This window comes from Bos mutus, chromosome 9 (genome assembly GCF_027580195.1).
Source record: "Bos mutus isolate GX-2022 chromosome 9, NWIPB_WYAK_1.1, whole genome shotgun sequence".
In the NCBI taxonomy this organism is placed as follows: domain Eukaryota; kingdom Metazoa; phylum Chordata; class Mammalia; order Artiodactyla; family Bovidae; genus Bos; species Bos mutus.
In genome coordinates, this window is record NC_091625.1 from 33,608,076 (window position 1) to 33,625,351 (window position 17,276).

The 17,276-nt window shown below is 45.3% G+C and overlaps 1 protein-coding gene across 4 annotated transcripts; it reads right to left on the minus strand.

Moving 5' to 3' along the window:
- Positions 1-8,389: 8,389 nt before the first annotated feature.
- Positions 8,390-16,027, minus strand: VGLL2 (vestigial like family member 2). Of its 4 annotated transcripts, XM_070376382.1 has the most exons (5): positions 15,888-16,027; positions 13,320-13,632; positions 10,846-11,370; positions 9,671-9,733; positions 8,390-9,588 (listed from the first exon to the last, which is right to left on the minus strand). In XM_070376382.1, the coding sequence occupies exons 1-4, from the start codon at positions 15,966-15,968 to the stop codon at positions 9,690-9,692; spliced, it is 963 nt and encodes a 320-aa protein (XP_070232483.1). In that variant the 5' UTR covers positions 15,969-16,027; the 3' UTR covers positions 8,390-9,588; positions 9,671-9,689. The 4 variants fall into 4 exon arrangements, with proteins under 4 accessions (XP_070232483.1, XP_070232484.1, XP_070232482.1 ...); XM_070376383.1 differs by lacking the exon at positions 9,671-9,733; XM_070376381.1 differs by having other exon boundaries at positions 8,390-9,733.
- Positions 16,028-17,276: the final 1,249 nt, after the last annotated feature.

Consider the following 17,276-nt stretch of genomic DNA (forward strand, 5'->3'; position numbering starts at 1 on the left):
TATCTTTGCTGTGTGCTGTGCTTAGTTGCTCAGTCGTGTCCAGCTCTTTGCAACCCCATGGACTGTAGCCTGCCAGGATCCTCTGTCCATGGGATACTCCAGGCAAGAATACTGGAGTGGGTTGCCATGCCTTCCTCCAGGGGATCTTCCCAACCCAGGATCGAACCCAGGTCTCCTGCATTGCAGGATTCTTTATCATCGGAGCCACTGTCTTTGCTAGAATAGATTAATAATGCCTCAAGTACATGGTATGTGTCTTGACATCTGCTTATCAGAGGTTCTTAACTGATGCATCATCCTACTGCTGAGAGAAGTAAAAGATTATTGAGAGCTGATCTTCAGGTTTATCTAGAACTAGCTGATGACCTTGGCAAGTGTGTGTAGTAGAATCTAAGCTAGAGTTGGTACAAGAGAAGATGTAAAAGTTAGTGGAGAGAGCAAAAAGATGACTCATTTAAGGCCTGTTGCCACTTAAAGGGACAGAGAAATGAGTTACTAAGTAAAAAGTGATGTGCTAAGTCACTCAGTAATGTTGGATTCTTTGTGACCCCATGGACTATAGCCCTCCAGGCGGCTCTGTCCATGGGGATTCTCCAGGCACAAATACTGGAGTGGGTTGCCATGCCTCCTCCAGGGGACCTTCCCAACCCAGGGATCGAACTGGGTCTCTGACATTGAAGCTGTATTCTTTACCAGCTGAGCTACCAAGGAAGCCCAGTAACTAAAAGAAGATGGGGTCCAAGAAGGTTTTTTTTTGAGGCAGGAAATATTGCAGCCTGTTTTTATATTAATGGAAATGATCCAATAGAGGGGGAGAAGTGATGGTGCAGGAAGAGAGAGGACAATTGTTGAAGGGATGTCCTTGAGCAGAAGACCCAGACTGAGGATCCAGATAGAAGCACAGAAAAAGGATGTGTGCATGCATGCCTGTTCAGTCGTGTCTGACTCTTGTGGCCCCATGGACTGTGGCCCACCAGGTTCCTCTGTCCATGGGGTTTTCCAGGCAAGAATACTGGAGTGGGTTGCTATTTCCTACTGCAGGGGATCTTCTCAACCCAGGAATCGAACTTGCCTCTCGTGCATTGGCAGGCAGATTCTTTACCACTGAGCCACTTGGGACACTAATTCCCTCCTAAAAGTGACAGAACCTCTCCCCACTCCTTTTATTAAGAGGATTTTTTTTTTTTAACTGAAGCAGGCTTTTAGACTATTTTTTTTCAACTTGTACATAAACCTTAGATGAACCTATATTTTTAAATTGCTTTGCACATAATAAAATAAAACAATTAATGCAATAATCTGTGTATTTTTCTCACAAGAGTTGGTGGTACCTGCTCAATGTACTTAATATCTAGTTGCTGCTGCTGCTAAGTCGCTTCAGTCGTGTCCGACTCTGTGCCACCCCATAGACGGTAGCCCACCAGTCCCTGGATTCTCCAGGCAAGAACACTGGAGTGGGTTGCCATTTCCTTCTCCAATGCATGAAAGTGAAAAGTGAAAGTGAAGTCGCTCAGTCGTGTCCTACTCTTCGAGACCCCATGGACTGCAACCTACCAGTCTCCTCCGCCCATGGGACTTTCCAGGCAAGAGTACTGGAGTGGGTTGCCATTGCCTTCTCCGAATATCTAGTTGAGGGGGTAAAGAACATTAAAGTCAAGAGAGAATGAGATAATCTTTAGGGTTATTGCAACCTTTTAAATCCTGAACTCGTGTCACAAGATGTTAAATAATAAATGGAAAATACATGGCATAGACATTAGGTAGCAAGAGTTCTGATACAGGTGAGACCATTCACTGCGTCTAGTGTGGAGACAAGGCTTCATGTAAGAGGCAGAACTTTAGTGAGACTTCGAAGGATTGATAGCATTTGGATGAGAGGGTAGTTAGGTTGAAGGTTTCCTAATAGCACAGGAAGGAGGAATTTACCAGGAAGCTTCTGTAGAATATAAGAAAGACATTGCTGAGCGTGCTAACCCAGAGGAGCAGTCTAGTAGAATTGTTAAGATGATGTACCCTTGAGCTGAAAGCATCTGATGGTGAGCTGGGTGTCCTCCTGGGAACTGTCACAAGACAGATCTAACCTCATTCTCAGCATCCATATGGACATAAGGGCTAGGAAGCATAGGAACTAGATCAGGAAATGAGCAGACAACATGGAAAGCATTTTTTATAATGTCCCTTTTAGAACTTTTCTGTTTACAGTAAGTAAGAAGAAGGAGAATAAAGCTTGTGTAATTGAGTTTAGAAAGTCCTCTAATAAAGAAGTGACAAAATTAAATTTGCACTCTAAAGTAGCAGTGAAAATGTAGTCAGAAACTTTCATGATCTAAAGAACATACACTATTAAGTGGTATAATTTTAACTTAATGTCTTGCCCTCGTTGTTGTTCTGTGACACATGGAGAGTCAGTGGTACCTGTACTTTTTACCTCAGTCTCCTGAGACCCAAAGCCTATATTAGCCTGCAGCCCTGGTATTTTATGGTAATGAAGCATTATTTATTTTTTGAGTTTTTATACATTTTATTTTTTATCTTAATTTTTATTGGAGTACAGTTGATTTAAAATAGTTTCAATACAATTTATATCACAAATAAATATACAAACAAAAAAAAAGGAGATGGTAGTAACTTACTGGTGGATTAAAAATTTTTTCAGTCCTTAAACATCAAATACCCAGATGTCCCAAACTTCAGTGAAAGATGATGGAGCCTATATTATCATTTTTAAAATTTATTAGAGAGTTTGAAACAGTTAAGTGCAAAATTGTGAATAAAAATTTCCTTCTCATCAATCCCAAGTAAATATGACTGTATCATGGTTTTCCCTTAGGATACAAGTCTGACACTTCCCTACACTCTTTTCTTATTCCTTTCAAAAAGTACAAGAATGTGTTTTTAGAAGAAGCCTTTGAACAAGGAGGAACAAATATCAAAAGCCCTGTTCTTTGTGTTTCTTACCAAATCTGTCAACGGCCTCTGTCAGTTTCTGAGTGTGGAGGAGAAACTTCCTGAAATAAAAACAGGATTTCACACTCCACAAAGCAAGGTGGAAGAATACAAATAATACAGAACCTTTAGATATATGGAAACAACCTTCCAGATATGTCAAGAAATTCCCCCCAAAAGTTGGTACTATGAAAAAAGTGCTGTTACCAAATGAGAAAACATCCCATTGTTTTCTGAGATGTATTACACAGTGGGTAAAATGCACTAGAAGAAAAAAAAAATAGGATCGTGCCTAGTAAAAATAAAAAGCAGTAACAGAAAGTTTTATTTTTTGTTTGGTTTCCCCTGTTTCTTGATAATACCATGACTGGCACAGGGAAAATAATGTCGTTGCCCAAAACAAGGGCAAAGCGGTAATAATGAGAATTAGCAGAAAAATAAATAAGTTCTGACATTCCCATCAATTATAATGCATATCTTAAGCAATTGTGAGTTTATATTTTTAAGATACTTGATTAGTTCTTCCTAAGTGAAAACTATTTTTATGTGAAGTATTCTAAAGAAGCTTCCAAATTATGAGGTAAATAGAGTGTTTTACTAAATACATATAAGGACTATAAATACATATATGATGTATACCTGTAAATACATATATAGACTAAACTATGTACTCGTTAAATAAATGTTGGTAAAAATCTCTAAGTGGTAACTAGATCATTAGTCATACAACTATTGATTAGAAATAAAAAGTTAATATTTTAGTTTTGTTTTTCAAATTTTAGCCTACCTTTCACCTAAACTTCTTATAGGTAATAACAATTGTATACTTATTAATTATACAGTTTTGACAGGAAATGGAAATGATAATGACAGAGGAGGATAGTTTTGAACAAAATCACTCTTTAATGAACTAGAAATTTTGGGAGAAAAGTAGGACTAGGGCTTACTAGGAGATTCTAAGGACAAAACGAACAGAAAATATGCTGCTGTTGTTTTTCTAGATGAAACAAGTGAATTCAGTATGATAAAGGAAATTGGCTTCTGTTTTAGAGGAGCTTAGTTCCGTAAGAGTTCACTGGTAGATGCCTGGAAACACTGTAATTTGAGATAGAACATGACACCATGTGTGGAGAACTTTAGATTTTTCTCTTACTGAGTTAAAAGTTATAAAGTGAAAAAAATCCAAATAGTGGATGATGTTTTACCAAAATATTAATTATTCCAGTAAATTCACTATATATATTGCTCTGAACAATGTTTCCCTAAACATTAATTCTTCAGTCAAATATTTAATTCTTTTTCCCCAAAGGGGATTTGTCTATTTTCTTAAAGTGAGTTTGGATTAGCAGAATCACCTCTGCCGACTCTCATCGGCCACTCTGCCTGGATGCAGTGTCTCCACTGGGGCGGAGGTCAAGGCTGGAGACAACTGCGTGCTCCTCCTGAAGGCTGCCTTGCCTTTTTAGGGTATGAGGGTCTCTCTGTGTTTAGGATAACATGATTGACAGCTCCGTTCCAGCTCCAATTAGCACCCTATAATTTATTAGCTTCTGCTTTCAGATTATGCGTTAACTTTACAAATATTCCAACCATGGAAACAGCAGCTATCAAGTGTCTCTTTCCTGATCCAGCCCTCTGGGGCTGGAGTGAAATACAAGGAAAGAGTGATACAGTTGGTCTGTCAAGTGAGAATAATCATTTGTGTCTGTGTCTGTCTGAGGGCATGGGGTCTCTGATTTCTCTTTAGGCCTGCATTAGTGATGTGTGTATTGGTAGATAAATAGATTTTATCATGTGTGCGTATATGGTATTTGTAGATACACAGATTCTATCGTGTGAGTGTGTGTATGTGGTATTTGTAGATAAACAAATTCTATCGTGTGGATCCTGTATTTGTATTATGAATTTCATTTATTTATGGGACAGGAAGTAGAACTGGTAATGAGGAAATATGAAATTTATGTTTGCTTTACCCTGTTGTTTGTTAAAAACATCAATTACGTGCAGAGAGCAACTGTAGTAATGACAGTGCCTTTAGGATGCTTTTTCCTTAACTCCAGATTTTAGAAATATGTAACAAATAATGAATGATGATAAATCCTAAAACTCTTGCAAGGAAGAAGGGAATATAGAGAGCAAAGACTTTCACAGGTATAATCAAAACAGGAATTATCTGCATGCAAATGATCTACAGATTGTGAAAGCAATTTTATAAAGAAATCTTAGGTTTTCTGGTTTCGTTTAAAGTCTTTTCAAATATCTTTCCATTTTTCCTCCATGCTTTGATACCTGATGAGTTATGTTTAAAAATGCAGCTTATGGAAATGGCATTCATATGGAAAGCAGCTTAAGTTTTACTTTAAAAAATCTCCTCCAACTCTGAAGTAACCAATCACTAAGTGTTAAAAAAAAAAAAAAAAAGCTTGTTTATTTTGACAGAAGGGATATGGGTGCCTGCATATAAGCACAGGGTTTATGAGTCTAAGTATTAATAAGTGGGAGGTTAAAATTACCTTACGAGTTGTGTCTCCCAGTTTGAAAGGGCACAGAAATGCAGTACTTACCCAGGAAGAGTGGCCAAGGAAGCTTCGAGTCAGGCAGTCTGCGTTCCCAACACCCACCACCTCTGCCCTCCCTCCCATCCAGGCCTGAATCAATCTTAAGTCATTGCTAGAATTTGCCACGCATTGAAATAGAACTTCAAAGGGGAAATGAGACAAGACGGCAACTCCTATTAAACCAGAGGAGTAGAACAGATAGAGTTCCCTGCAGTTGGGTGACTGAGTTCTCAGCCAGAGGGCAATCGGCAACAGGATTACTTGGTAGCGGAGAGCTGTCTCTCCCCTTTTCGTCGCCTCTCCCTCAGCGGAGGCCAAGTGCAAAGGGAAAACCGTGGGTAAGGAGGGCACTGGTGCCAACTGGGATGATTAGAGGAGAATCTCATCTCCCTGAGACCCCCAACCGGGTATAATATATGCAGATACATCATGGTTACCTTTCTCATGTCATCCCTCCTTTCCTTCAATGTCTTTTTTTCAGCTACTAGGGCCTCCTCTAGTCTCATGGTTTCACGAATACTAGCAAGACAAGCATGAGAATTCATCCTTTACATGACCTGGTAGGCCTACAAGAATGTTGAAAAAATGTCAGTTAGGGCTACGAATTCACCAAAGTTCCCTCTGAAACTATTACGCAGATCTGAACGATGGGAGTCCCAGGGCTTCTTGCGTTTCTACTTCGGGAACGTAAAACATGGAGGGAAGCGCTCTGCTCTGCATGTTCCACGCGCCAGGTCACTGGAGCCCTGCTCGGCAGTCTGGAAGGTCTGTTTAGGACTGCCCCGAAGGCCAGTTCCAGTGAATGAGTCTCCTCACCAGCAACCTGATATTCAGGTCAGATGCAGCTCAGGAGAGAGGCTTCAATAATCAGAACCTCGTGGCTGAGAAAAGGCTCCCTGTGGGTTCTGATCAGAGATCTTGAGTGCTAACATAGGTGGAGCTCAGGGAAAGCTTCTGAGAGAGGGAAGAGACTACTAGGAAAAGATGTCCAGCAGAGAACACACTTGCTATCTTCATCTGTACACTCATTGGCAAGTTTTTAAAAGTGCGCTGAAAGGGAATGCATTTTATTTATGCTTGTATACACTGGTGATCCATGCCAATGGAACATGGATTTAAAAAATCACAGAGAAGTCCAAAGTTAATTTTAGTTATTGCTTCAGTGTCCAAACCTCAGACTAACATGCTTAACACAACTTGGTTAGTTTGGGTGTGAAGAGCTTCAGAGCAAAGAAGGCTAAAAATACTGAAATGAATTAATAAGAGATGCAATAATAAGTCCTTCCTAGCGATGAATGGAACTCTGCATCTGGTTGCATGGTCTGCAGGTGGGAGTCTGGACAATATCCTGTGATACTTCCTTTAAGACCTGGGATTCTATACATTCTAGAATGCCAGTCTTTGCTGCCCTGCCTCTTTTCTCTTCTTTATTCATCTTCTGTGGAGGAGAAAGCAAGCCCAAAGTCAGAAGTGGATCAGCAGTTAGTGTTGTGGGTAACAGTGCAGTCTCTGCCCCCTGGATGCCTGGGTTGGTTTCCTGGCTCTGCCACTTACTAGCTATGTGACTGGGCAGATTACTCCTCCTCTGTGAGCCTCTGTGGTAATAAGTACCACACAGAAATGTTGTGAGGTTGAATTAACCTATATATAAAGCCCTCAGACCCGTGCCTGGAAAAATGATAAACAATTAATATTTGTTATTGCTATATACAATGCATGGAGAAGGCAATGGCAACCCACTCCAGTACTCTTGCCTGGAAAATCCCATGGACGGAGGAGCCTGGTAGGCTGCAGTCCATGGGGTCGCTAAGAGTTGGACACGACTGAGCAACTTCACCTTCACTTTTCTCTTTACATGCACTGGAGAAGGAAATGGCAACCTACTCCAGCATTCTTGTGTGGAGAATCCCAGGGATGACGGAGCCTGGTGGGCTGCCGTCTATGGGGTCGCACAGAGTCAGACACGACTGAAGAGACTTAGCATAGCATACCATAGCATATACAATGCAATTATTATTAGTTATTACTGACTGCTATCACATCTGGGGAAATATAATCATATAGTACCTTCCATCTGAGCAAAACCAGTAGCAGGTTCTTTAATGATCACAGTCTACTTAACAGGTACCAAAATGACAGAAAGAAGAGATGGGTAACTCTGCTAAGCCATGCTCTGAATAAGGTCCCCTAACTGCACCCAACTCTTGAGAATATTATCCAAGATAAATGGTATTTGCCTCTTGTGTTATAATGAAGGAGGAGGAGAATCCCCATGGGCAGAGGAGCCTGGCGGGCTACAGGCCATGGGGTTGCAAAAAATCAGACACATTATAATGAAGATCAAGATTTGAATTAATATTTTATGCTTTAACAGCCTTCAAGGGCAATTTGGGAACAACATTAACTCTCTCTCTTTAGGGAAATAACTTTGGCATCAAGGGAACATAAAACCATTAAGTTCTTAATAAATTCTTTTTTTTTTCTGGCCTAGTTGTACGTTTGGTTTCTTAGCCTAGCTGATCAAAGTATAAAACAACCAAGATTTCAAAAACATTTTTAAACTGAGTACTTTACTATCTTAAGAGTGTGGAATCTAAGAAGTAACAATAATTCTCTTTTGGAGAATAATGTGTGTATCTGACTGATGCACAATGGTGCACAAGCCAGTTTTCCTATGCATCTCTTTTACTTGATGAAGGCTATCAGGTAACCTGGGCTTCCTTGGGCCATGATTTTCTCATTTATGAAACAAGGTGAGAATACCTAACTTCTCCATCTCCAAGGTTGATACAAGGTGGATTGGAGTTCTCAGATTTCATGGCATGGCAAACACTTTGGAAAACCAAAAATACTTATACAAAGTGAATTTACTTACTGACATCAGGTCATACTACTATAAATTATTTTATTCTATTAGAGAAAAACTAAGACATTTGTTTTCCTTTGAAGAAATAACACAGCAACCTAGTGGTAAACAAACATCTTTAATGTTCGTTTCTTCTTCCTCATCACCTTCAGTTTTGCCCACACATGAACCCCTTCCCCTGTCCCAATACTAAAGTGATCAAATCATGACCATAGAGACAGAATATTTGAGATACCCAAGACTCCATGGACATCTCTTCCCCTGTGGTGATTCCTAGTTCTTCTTGGAGACCACTGGGGTCTCTAGAGGCTTAATTTTTTTTTTCCTTCCATCCAGAGGAGGATAGAGGGAGGGACAGAACTTGTGGGAGAGAAGGCAGAGAGAGTTTTTTCTTTCATCATAAAATGTCCTTTGTAAAAAATATGATATACACACACACATGTATAAAACATATCCAGTGCAATTGCAATTGTTGTGCCAAACACTGGGAAGTGCCACCTTGGTCGATGTATTTCTGGAGTTTTAAACAGTTGTCCTACGACAGCTGCATTTCAGTAAGACTTGGGCAGGTGGCTCCAGATAAGCCACTTGCCACTCACATTCAGGCTGAGGCTTCTATGTTCACAGTCCGAAGGAAAAGGTGTATCTTTGTGTCTGGAGTGGGTGTTGCAGGGAGAGAGTGGGCAGGAAGGGAGCTGGAGGCTACAGGTGAGGAAGAAAGAATTGGCTTCTTTTGACTTCTCTACCATATAGTCTTCGATGCAAATACAAAGACATTTTCAATGTGAGGATATTGAAGTCAGCAGTGCTGTGATCCCACTACTTAATGAAACAATTCACACCAGCACAAAAAATATTCACACCAAAACGTCTCTTTTTCTTTCCTTCTTTCCAAGAAAACCATGATATCTTGTCACCTGAGTGATCTCACCACGGATAGTTCCAGTGATTTGCCCAAAAGTCACTGAGCGTCATTCAGAGTCTTTGGGTCTGCTCTTTTGGCAGAAGGCATTCTTTTTAGATGAAAACTCTGTCGCGTGTGTTTTGGTTCTCCCCGATACACGGAGCAGTTTGAAGTCTCTGCCTTCCCCCATGTCCTCATCCATGAAGTGAGAGGCACAGATGCTGAGCCTCCATGGCTGGTCAGAAGGGAAGGGGCAAGGGGAAGGTCAGCAGATCAGCTCAGGAGGGATGCACCACAGAGGGAATAACGACGAGCTGCAAACCAAGATCAGAAGCTGTTACAAACCCACTTGATTTCAGCTCTGAGTGTCACCAATTGCGCTATGCAGAGACCTACAGGGAAGAAGGTGGGCTGTCTAAAACCAGTACAGATCCTTGCTTTTGTCCTGAGGCTGCAAACCTGAAAACAGAGAGAAAATAAAAGGGAGAGAGAGAGAGGGAGAAGAGACAGACAGAGGGAGAGAGAAGGGGGTGGGGAGGGGAAGGCACAAGATATTTAAAGAAAGAGAAAGACAGACACCACTGTTTTATTGTGAAAGTCACAGAATTCATCTAAAGAGCATGAACGAAAGTAAAAGCAAAGCAAACAAATGTCACATCTGCACCTGAGGGAACAGAAAGCGGGGCAAGACTACAAGCCAATTTATTATGCAATTTTTTTTTTCATTTTGCCCTAAAAATAAAGCAAACAAAAAAGTAAACCCTTATTTGAATGTACCTTTCAAATTCAACTCTTTAAGCTAGGGACGCAATATTATCACTAATAACATATTCTTGTTAAGTTTTCTGTTTTCAAGAGACCTATGTCATTTAGCAATTAAGTTGTTATCAGTCATGGGTCATATTTGTATGACTTGTAACTATCACTAGGTGACAAGACCCTCTCCGCCCCTCAAGTTGTAGAGGATTTTAAACTACATTCTTAGCAGGTACTCTAGATCAGCGCTGTCCAATAGAAACAATGGAAGCCATGGGTATAATTCTAAATTGTCTGGCAGCCACATTGAAAAAAAAAGTAAAAAGAAACAGGTGAGAATTAATTTAGTAATATATTTTATTTAACCCAATATATATTTAGTATGCAATGTTGAAACATGCAATCAATATAAAATATAATGAGATGAATTTTACATTCTTTTTGGGGACAAAGTCCTGAAATCCAGTGTGTATTATACACTTACAGCACACCCCAATTCAGCCTGGCCACGTTTCATGTGCTCAGCCGACACACGTGGCTGCTGGCTACGGTACTGAACAGCACAGAGCTAGAACCTCTCCGACAAATTTTATTCTTAAAAAATCCTCTGTAATATTAACCGGCCACTTTCTCATTTTGTCCACACCGATGACAGAGTCATCTGTCTGCTGAAACACAACCCTGCTACGTGCAGACCTTCGCGCCTCAGGGTCACTGGGGTCTCCAAGGAGAGCTAAACGGGGTCCCCGGCTCAGCCCAGTTTGGGGCACAGGGCAGGAGGGGCCCGGGGATGCCACATCCCCTCTCCCGCTTACCTGAGTCCACGCTGAGGCCCAGACCCCCAGGCACGTCCCCCGCGGGGCTCGCGAAGGGTCCCCCGGGCGCGGCCCACGCCGCGCTGGCCGGCTCGCCCTTGGCGGAGAGCTCGCAGGGCGGGCTGCCGGGCGCGGGGGCCGGGGCCGGCGCGAGGCGGGCCGGACGCCCGGAGGCGGCGGGCATCAGCAGCGGCCCGTAGCGCGGGTCGAAGTGCGGCGCGTAGACCTCGTGCACGGCGGCGGGCCGCGGGTAGGCGGCGGCCTGGGCTCCGAGGGCGCCGCCCAGCGCGTACGGATGGTGCGGGTGCGCGTGGTGCGGGTGCGCGTGGTGCCAGGGCTCAGCCGTGCCCTGGTGCAGGTGGCCGTGCAGTGCGGCCGGCGAGTAGGGGTCGGCGGCGGCGGCGAAGGGCAGCTCCGAGTGCGCGGCGGCCAGTGGGCTGCCCAGCGGCGCGGGCACCGGCGTCTGGTAAGCGCTGTTCCAGAAGGAGGCGGGGAAGCTGCGCTGGCTCATGGGGTAGGAGCCGTCTTCGGGCGAGCGAGGCGGAGGGAAGGGAAGAGAGAGAGGAGCGCGTCACCGTCGGGAAACGGTCGCCGACCGACCCCGCGCGGCAGCCGCAGAGCTGATCGCTCCGGTTGGGCGAAGGGCGGGAAGGGCGCTTGTCTCGCGGGGCTCCGGCCTGGGAACGCGAGGTCGGGGAGTGCCGCTCCCTCGCAAGTGGCGGACGTATTCCCGCTGCGGGAACCCCGCGAGTGGTGGGGAGAGGAACTGCGGAGCTTCCTTCCCCAGCCCCAGTTTCGGGGCGCGGGGAGCTTCCCTCGGACTCCTATCCGGGCCACCTCGGGCAAGAAGCGGCCTCGCCTTCCCGGCCGGCAGCCTCTTCTCAAGCTAAAGCTACCTCTTCCCGCTCTTGGTTGGTCGCCTAGCGATCTCACTACCCCCTCTCGCATTTCAGCCTCCCTTGCTCCAGAAATCGTGCCCCTCCAAGGCCTCTGATAGACTGGAAGTCCATCGACATATTTCGGAGTCTTGCTATTATTGGCCTCCTTTCTAGAAACTTTCTTTCAAAAGGCTTTTTTTTTTTTTCTAGAAAGTAAACTTGATATGTTAAAAGTGTAGCTGTATTATTTGCACAGAGGGACACTAACGGACAGATCTTTTCCGTTTTAATGAACAAACTTTATGCATCAAAGTGTGGGCGCCAGGAATAATATAATTATAATAATTATTATTGTCCGTGTCATTGTTGACCCCTAGTGTCTGGAAGCATTTTAAGTGAGAAGCATTTAGATCAAATTTGTTGCCTTAGTGGGGAGGAAAGGAAGGAAAGGCATTTAATGAAAAGGACCTTGGAGAAGGCATCTGCACTTCATAGTCGATAATTTAAAATGCTTCGAAAATGCATTCTAAGTAGTGAGCAGTCTATTAAAAACATTTAGGCAACTGGAGAATAAAAGGAATGTTTTGTTTTTGGATCTTGTCTAGGCAAGGCTTGTACAAATGATCAGATTTAAGGAAAAAATGGAAGGTCGATGGTTGTCATTTCCCCCAAAATGTAATACCTGTTTTCCTTTTTACAATAAAGTCCTCATTTCTCATCTTGGTACACATCAAAAACTAAGATTAGTGAGAAATTTTACCAAATAATAAATAATACCTCCACCCTTGTCTCGGTAATAAAGGGAGGTGGAGGTTTCAGAATAGAAGGGAGAGCTCCTTGACTTGTCCAAGAAGCCATTGTCCCAGGGTAGCTAAAGCAGGGTTTTGTGAGAATGATAAAGTAATAAAGAGGGGATGTGTTTGGGAAAATCTTTAGAAGTGTTTTGGCTACCCTTAAAGTCTTATTTCTTTTTTACTTTACTTGCTTATTGAAAGACATTCTCTGCTTCAAGATTTCCCAATTAACTGAAATCTGGCGAAAGGCATAAGTAGGTTTTAGGAGACATTCTTCAGCAGGTTTTACTTGCAATGCATTCTCAGACATTTTTCTTTGGAGATATTTTCAGAAAGGGACTAAGGGCCCTGAAAGCTATTGTACTTGAAGATCCACCTCCCCCACCCCCACCCCTGACTTGGGAAACCTCATATTTCCACAGCACATTTCCATATATTTTCTAGTTGCCTTACTGTCATCTCCAGGGGTAGTTAAGAGGGCAAGTGTTATTCTAATTTTAGAGACCAGTAAATAGAGTGACCTCCAAGAGGTTAAGAGACTTGCCCAAGGTCATATTGCTAGGGAGTGGTGGAATCCAATGCACAATCCAAGGGCTCCCAATTCAAAGCTATTGATTTTCCTAGGCCATTGCTCTGCTCTGCCTCCTCAAGAAGAGATCTTATGCCTGCCTGTATCTATTCCTCCCCCGATGCCCCATCTCACCTCTTCTCTAACACCTATAGTTCTTTCAGCTGCCCCTGGAGGTGGACCCCAGGCTGTGCGAGCTCTCAATCCCCTCTTGTTGGTGAGGCCCGTACTTACCCCGCCAGGGCCCGGAGCTCCGCGGGGCTTTGCTGCTTGTACAGCTTGGGGAATAGCTGCTAGGCTGACTCAGGGCCCTGCTGAAGTGCTCGTCTACAACGGAGCTGATGTCTCCTTGGAAATAGGTGAAAAGGACGCAGCGGGAGTTGATGTACTCCGCCTCTGGTGGGCGCTCTTTCTCCGGGCTGCCTTCTTCTTCTTTTATACTAGCTGGAGTTTGGCTGGAGAAGGAGGAGCTGCCACTGCCGCTGCTGTTGCTGGGGCTGGCGTTGCACTCCTGGGCTTCTTGCATTTTGGAATAATAGGCTAGTTTCTGCTCAAAGGAGAAATAATAGAGAAGTCAATTTCAAAAGACATAACAAGTTGGGCTCTGACTGCACTCCCTCATCCGGATCCCTAAGGTAACCAGGAGCAACTGCCTTCTGTGAGTGCCTATGCCCGTCCTCAATAACCTCAATAATGTGGGCCTCAGTCCGCAGGCCTTTCAACCTGCAGCTGAACAAAGGTGGGGTTCCTGAGAGGTGGGGTCCTTCTTGGAGCTTGTCTCCCCAGAATTGTTGCTAGGACACAGAGAAAACTGTCTGAAGGTGTCAGGGTGAAGGTCCTGGAAGAAGCCTAAGCAGTTTGACCGCAGAGGCAGGCTCAAGGCAGATATATTTTTAAAATCAGGCTCCAAGGGTAAAGGGCACCCAAGTCCAGTTACAGCCTGACTGTTCCTTGCTGAGAATTCAGGGCAGACGTACAAGATGCAGGATTAAGCATCTTCGTGATAGAACATGAAGGTAACAAAATCCACTCCACACAACCAGGATGTAAAGGAAGAACTGCTATGGGGTATAAACATGGAATAACAACGTGATATGGATCAATTTAATAAATGGAAGTTGGTATGTGGTCATCCATGAACTGGCTATTTTAAAAATCTCAGCTTCTAGAGAGACCTTCTTTTGAGAAAGGAAAAGCCAGTGGGCTATTTCTACCCTCACCATCAGTGTGTATTGAGGAAAAAAAAAAAAATGAAAAGCAGCAGAGGATGATCTTGGCTGTGAGGTTGAGTAAATCATGACTGTCTGATAGTAATTTACAAAACCAAGTGTGGTTGCTGAAAACATTTTCTTAGCAATGAGCAATGGACAATGCAATGCTAAAGCAGTATGCAGACAGAGGTGTCCTTCAAGGGAGACCCTGATCATACAAAACTGAACAGAGATCTTGGTGATATAGATTGGCTGGGGATCAGGGAGGAGAAAGGACCAAACAGATAGAAAACCAACCCACCTTTTTCTCTTTGTAATACTCCCAGCCTGGGAAGAAGCTCATCTTAGACACTGAAGCTAAAAGACTGAAGTTATTTAGCTACATCACCATTTCTACCATATTCCCACTTGGCTTAAAATGAGAGATTCTGGTGGTTCCTAAAGTTAACATTGAGACTAAATAAACTCCTAGTTGCAAAGTTTTACAAAGGAGAGGAGGAAGGGAAAAAGCAAAAACCAAAAATGCAAAATCTACCCATTCCATCATTAATTCATCAGGAAGTTTTCAAATATATATTTTGCAAGCAAAATTTGGCAAAAATGGGCTCAGGCACCGGGGTGTATTTCAGTTTTCCCAAAACAGGAGTCCAGGCTCTCACTTTGGAACCTGCTCAGGACTCCTAGGGGATCCCCCCTCCACCCACTGGAGTGTGTGATCTTATTCATTTCCTTGACTACTGTCACCAGTTTCAACTACATCAGCTGAGGACTGAAAGAAAAATGTTCAATCAGAAAATTCCCAGAGAATAGAAAAACTGGAATAATTAAACAAAATTTGAGGAGTTTGCAGAACCGGGGCCAGGGGTCCTCTCGAAAGTGAGTTTGTTGATGGCAAGGCAGCCGGATTCAGCTACTTAGGCTAGCGAAAGGCGAAGTATTAATATTATCTATGAAACTGGTCCCTACAGGGTCAATCATACCCAGAACTTTGGGTCAATAATCCCCAGAACTTTGCAAAGCAAAGATTACAAAGTTAACGAGTTTCGTGCGGTTCTCTTTATAACGAATTCGCTGGTTCTGAAATTACCTGCCCTGATCGCCTAAGAATTGAAACGGGTATAAAAAAGGCTTTGATAAGCTTGCATGGATGAGAACGCGAGTCTTTACATCTCAGAAAGACAGAGGCAGACCCTTGCCTTTGTTTCGTCGTCACTTTCACCTTTGGGACCAAAGTTTGGTTTTCTCTGCGTGAGCTTTGCTGGCATCTCCGCGAGCCGGCACGGGGCTCGGAACAATCTGGAGTCCAACAGACTCCAAAGAAACAACGCGGTCCGCGAGATCCTGGGCTGATTATTCCTAGGAAATCCGGGGCGCGCATTAGCAGGGCTTAGCTGCCTTCCCGAGAGAGCAAAGGGGTTACCTCAACCTATTGGGTGGCAGCGCAGGCAATCCCCGCATCCGAGGCGCCCGCGGCTGGTCGGCCTCCCTTGGACCTGCGCGGAGGTACGGGGGACCTCGGAGCACTGGCAGTACTAGGGGAAGCTGGGGCGCGCCACCTGTCTACCCGGTCCGGACGAGAGGAGACACGTACCTGGTGGTAGGGGGTGTAGGCGGCTGCGAAGTAAGGCTGGGGAGGACCATAGACTTGGTACATAACATCCAGACAGCTCATGGCTTCCCGCAGCGGAGACTTTTAAGTGTTTTATCGTCAACTCTCCTCGGACGGCTGAGGGCAGGGATGCTGCCTGGGCGCCACTTGGACCCGAGCTCCCGAGTCATCCGCGGCGGAGCGAGGGTCAGCGCGCTCCGCGGCTCGGGATCCCGCTCGCACGCTGCCTTCCCACCCCTGCAGTTCCAGCCGCCACCGCGCTCCGAGCTGGAAGCGCCCGGGCTCCGGCTAGTGGGCATTTAAACCCCACGCGGGGCAGGCGTGCTGACGCCACTCCTGAGCCGCAGAGGCGGGGGGAGGGGGGCGTCGGGGGCGGGGACCGGGGGGCCAATGGAGTGAGAGGGACTAGGGACCGAGGGGCTGCCGGTGCGTTTTCCCGGGACACCCGGCGGCGAGCCTATGCCCAGGGGTGAGGCGACCTGCGCAGCCCGGAACTTGAGCGCTGAGACTTCGCACCGTTGAGGACTAGGGATTTTCCAGGCTAACGCCGGAGGGGCAGGAGGACGGAGAGGAGAGGGAGGAACCGGGGATCTTACATTTGGAGAGAGGAAGTTGTGGCGTGGTGGGGAAGGGTCTTTGGGGAGAGCCCCGACCTCACAGTGGAGAATTGAGCGTGTGCATCCGGGGTGACGAGGTGAAGAAGAGTCTCTGCGCTGGGCTCCTGGGGGGAGGAACGGTGCCATCCCCAGGAATCCCCTAGGAGATCCGAATCTTCGCAGATAGGATGTCAGAGTCCGGGAACTCCTCTCCGCGCGGAGGAGCTCCCTCTGCGGGGAAATGGCTGCGGCCGAAGCCAGTGTAACCATCGCCCTGGGGCACCTCCTTTGCGCCCCCTCGGAGCCGATCCACTGGCCGTCAGCTCCCACACCTCTCTTTTCCATTCACTGAGGCGGGTCCCTACTACCCTCTAGAGTAAGATCCCCGCCCCTTTCTCCTGGATGTCCTCCATCCGAACCCGCTGGGTCCGCGCTCTTCGCGCCCCGCCTCCGGCTTCTCCCGGTACACTCTGCTTTCGAGGAGTCCAGGAGCCTTACCCAGCCCCCCGGCCGCGCCGAGTCTCCTCGGCCGGCATCCTTTTAAGTTTCAGTAACTTTTTGGAACAAGGACTCGTTGGCTGCAAGAGGAATTATCTTAGGCACTTGCAGGGAGATCAGAGAGGGCTTTTGCTGACTCTTCAGTCGGTAGTAACAGCAGCTGTGAAAGAGGATATACTCCAATTGTGAAACGCCTTGCGCATCGCCGTTCTCTTTACTTTTCAGAGAGCTCTCCCGGCTCGGACCGGCTTTCTGCGACGCTTTCTTCCTTTTCAAG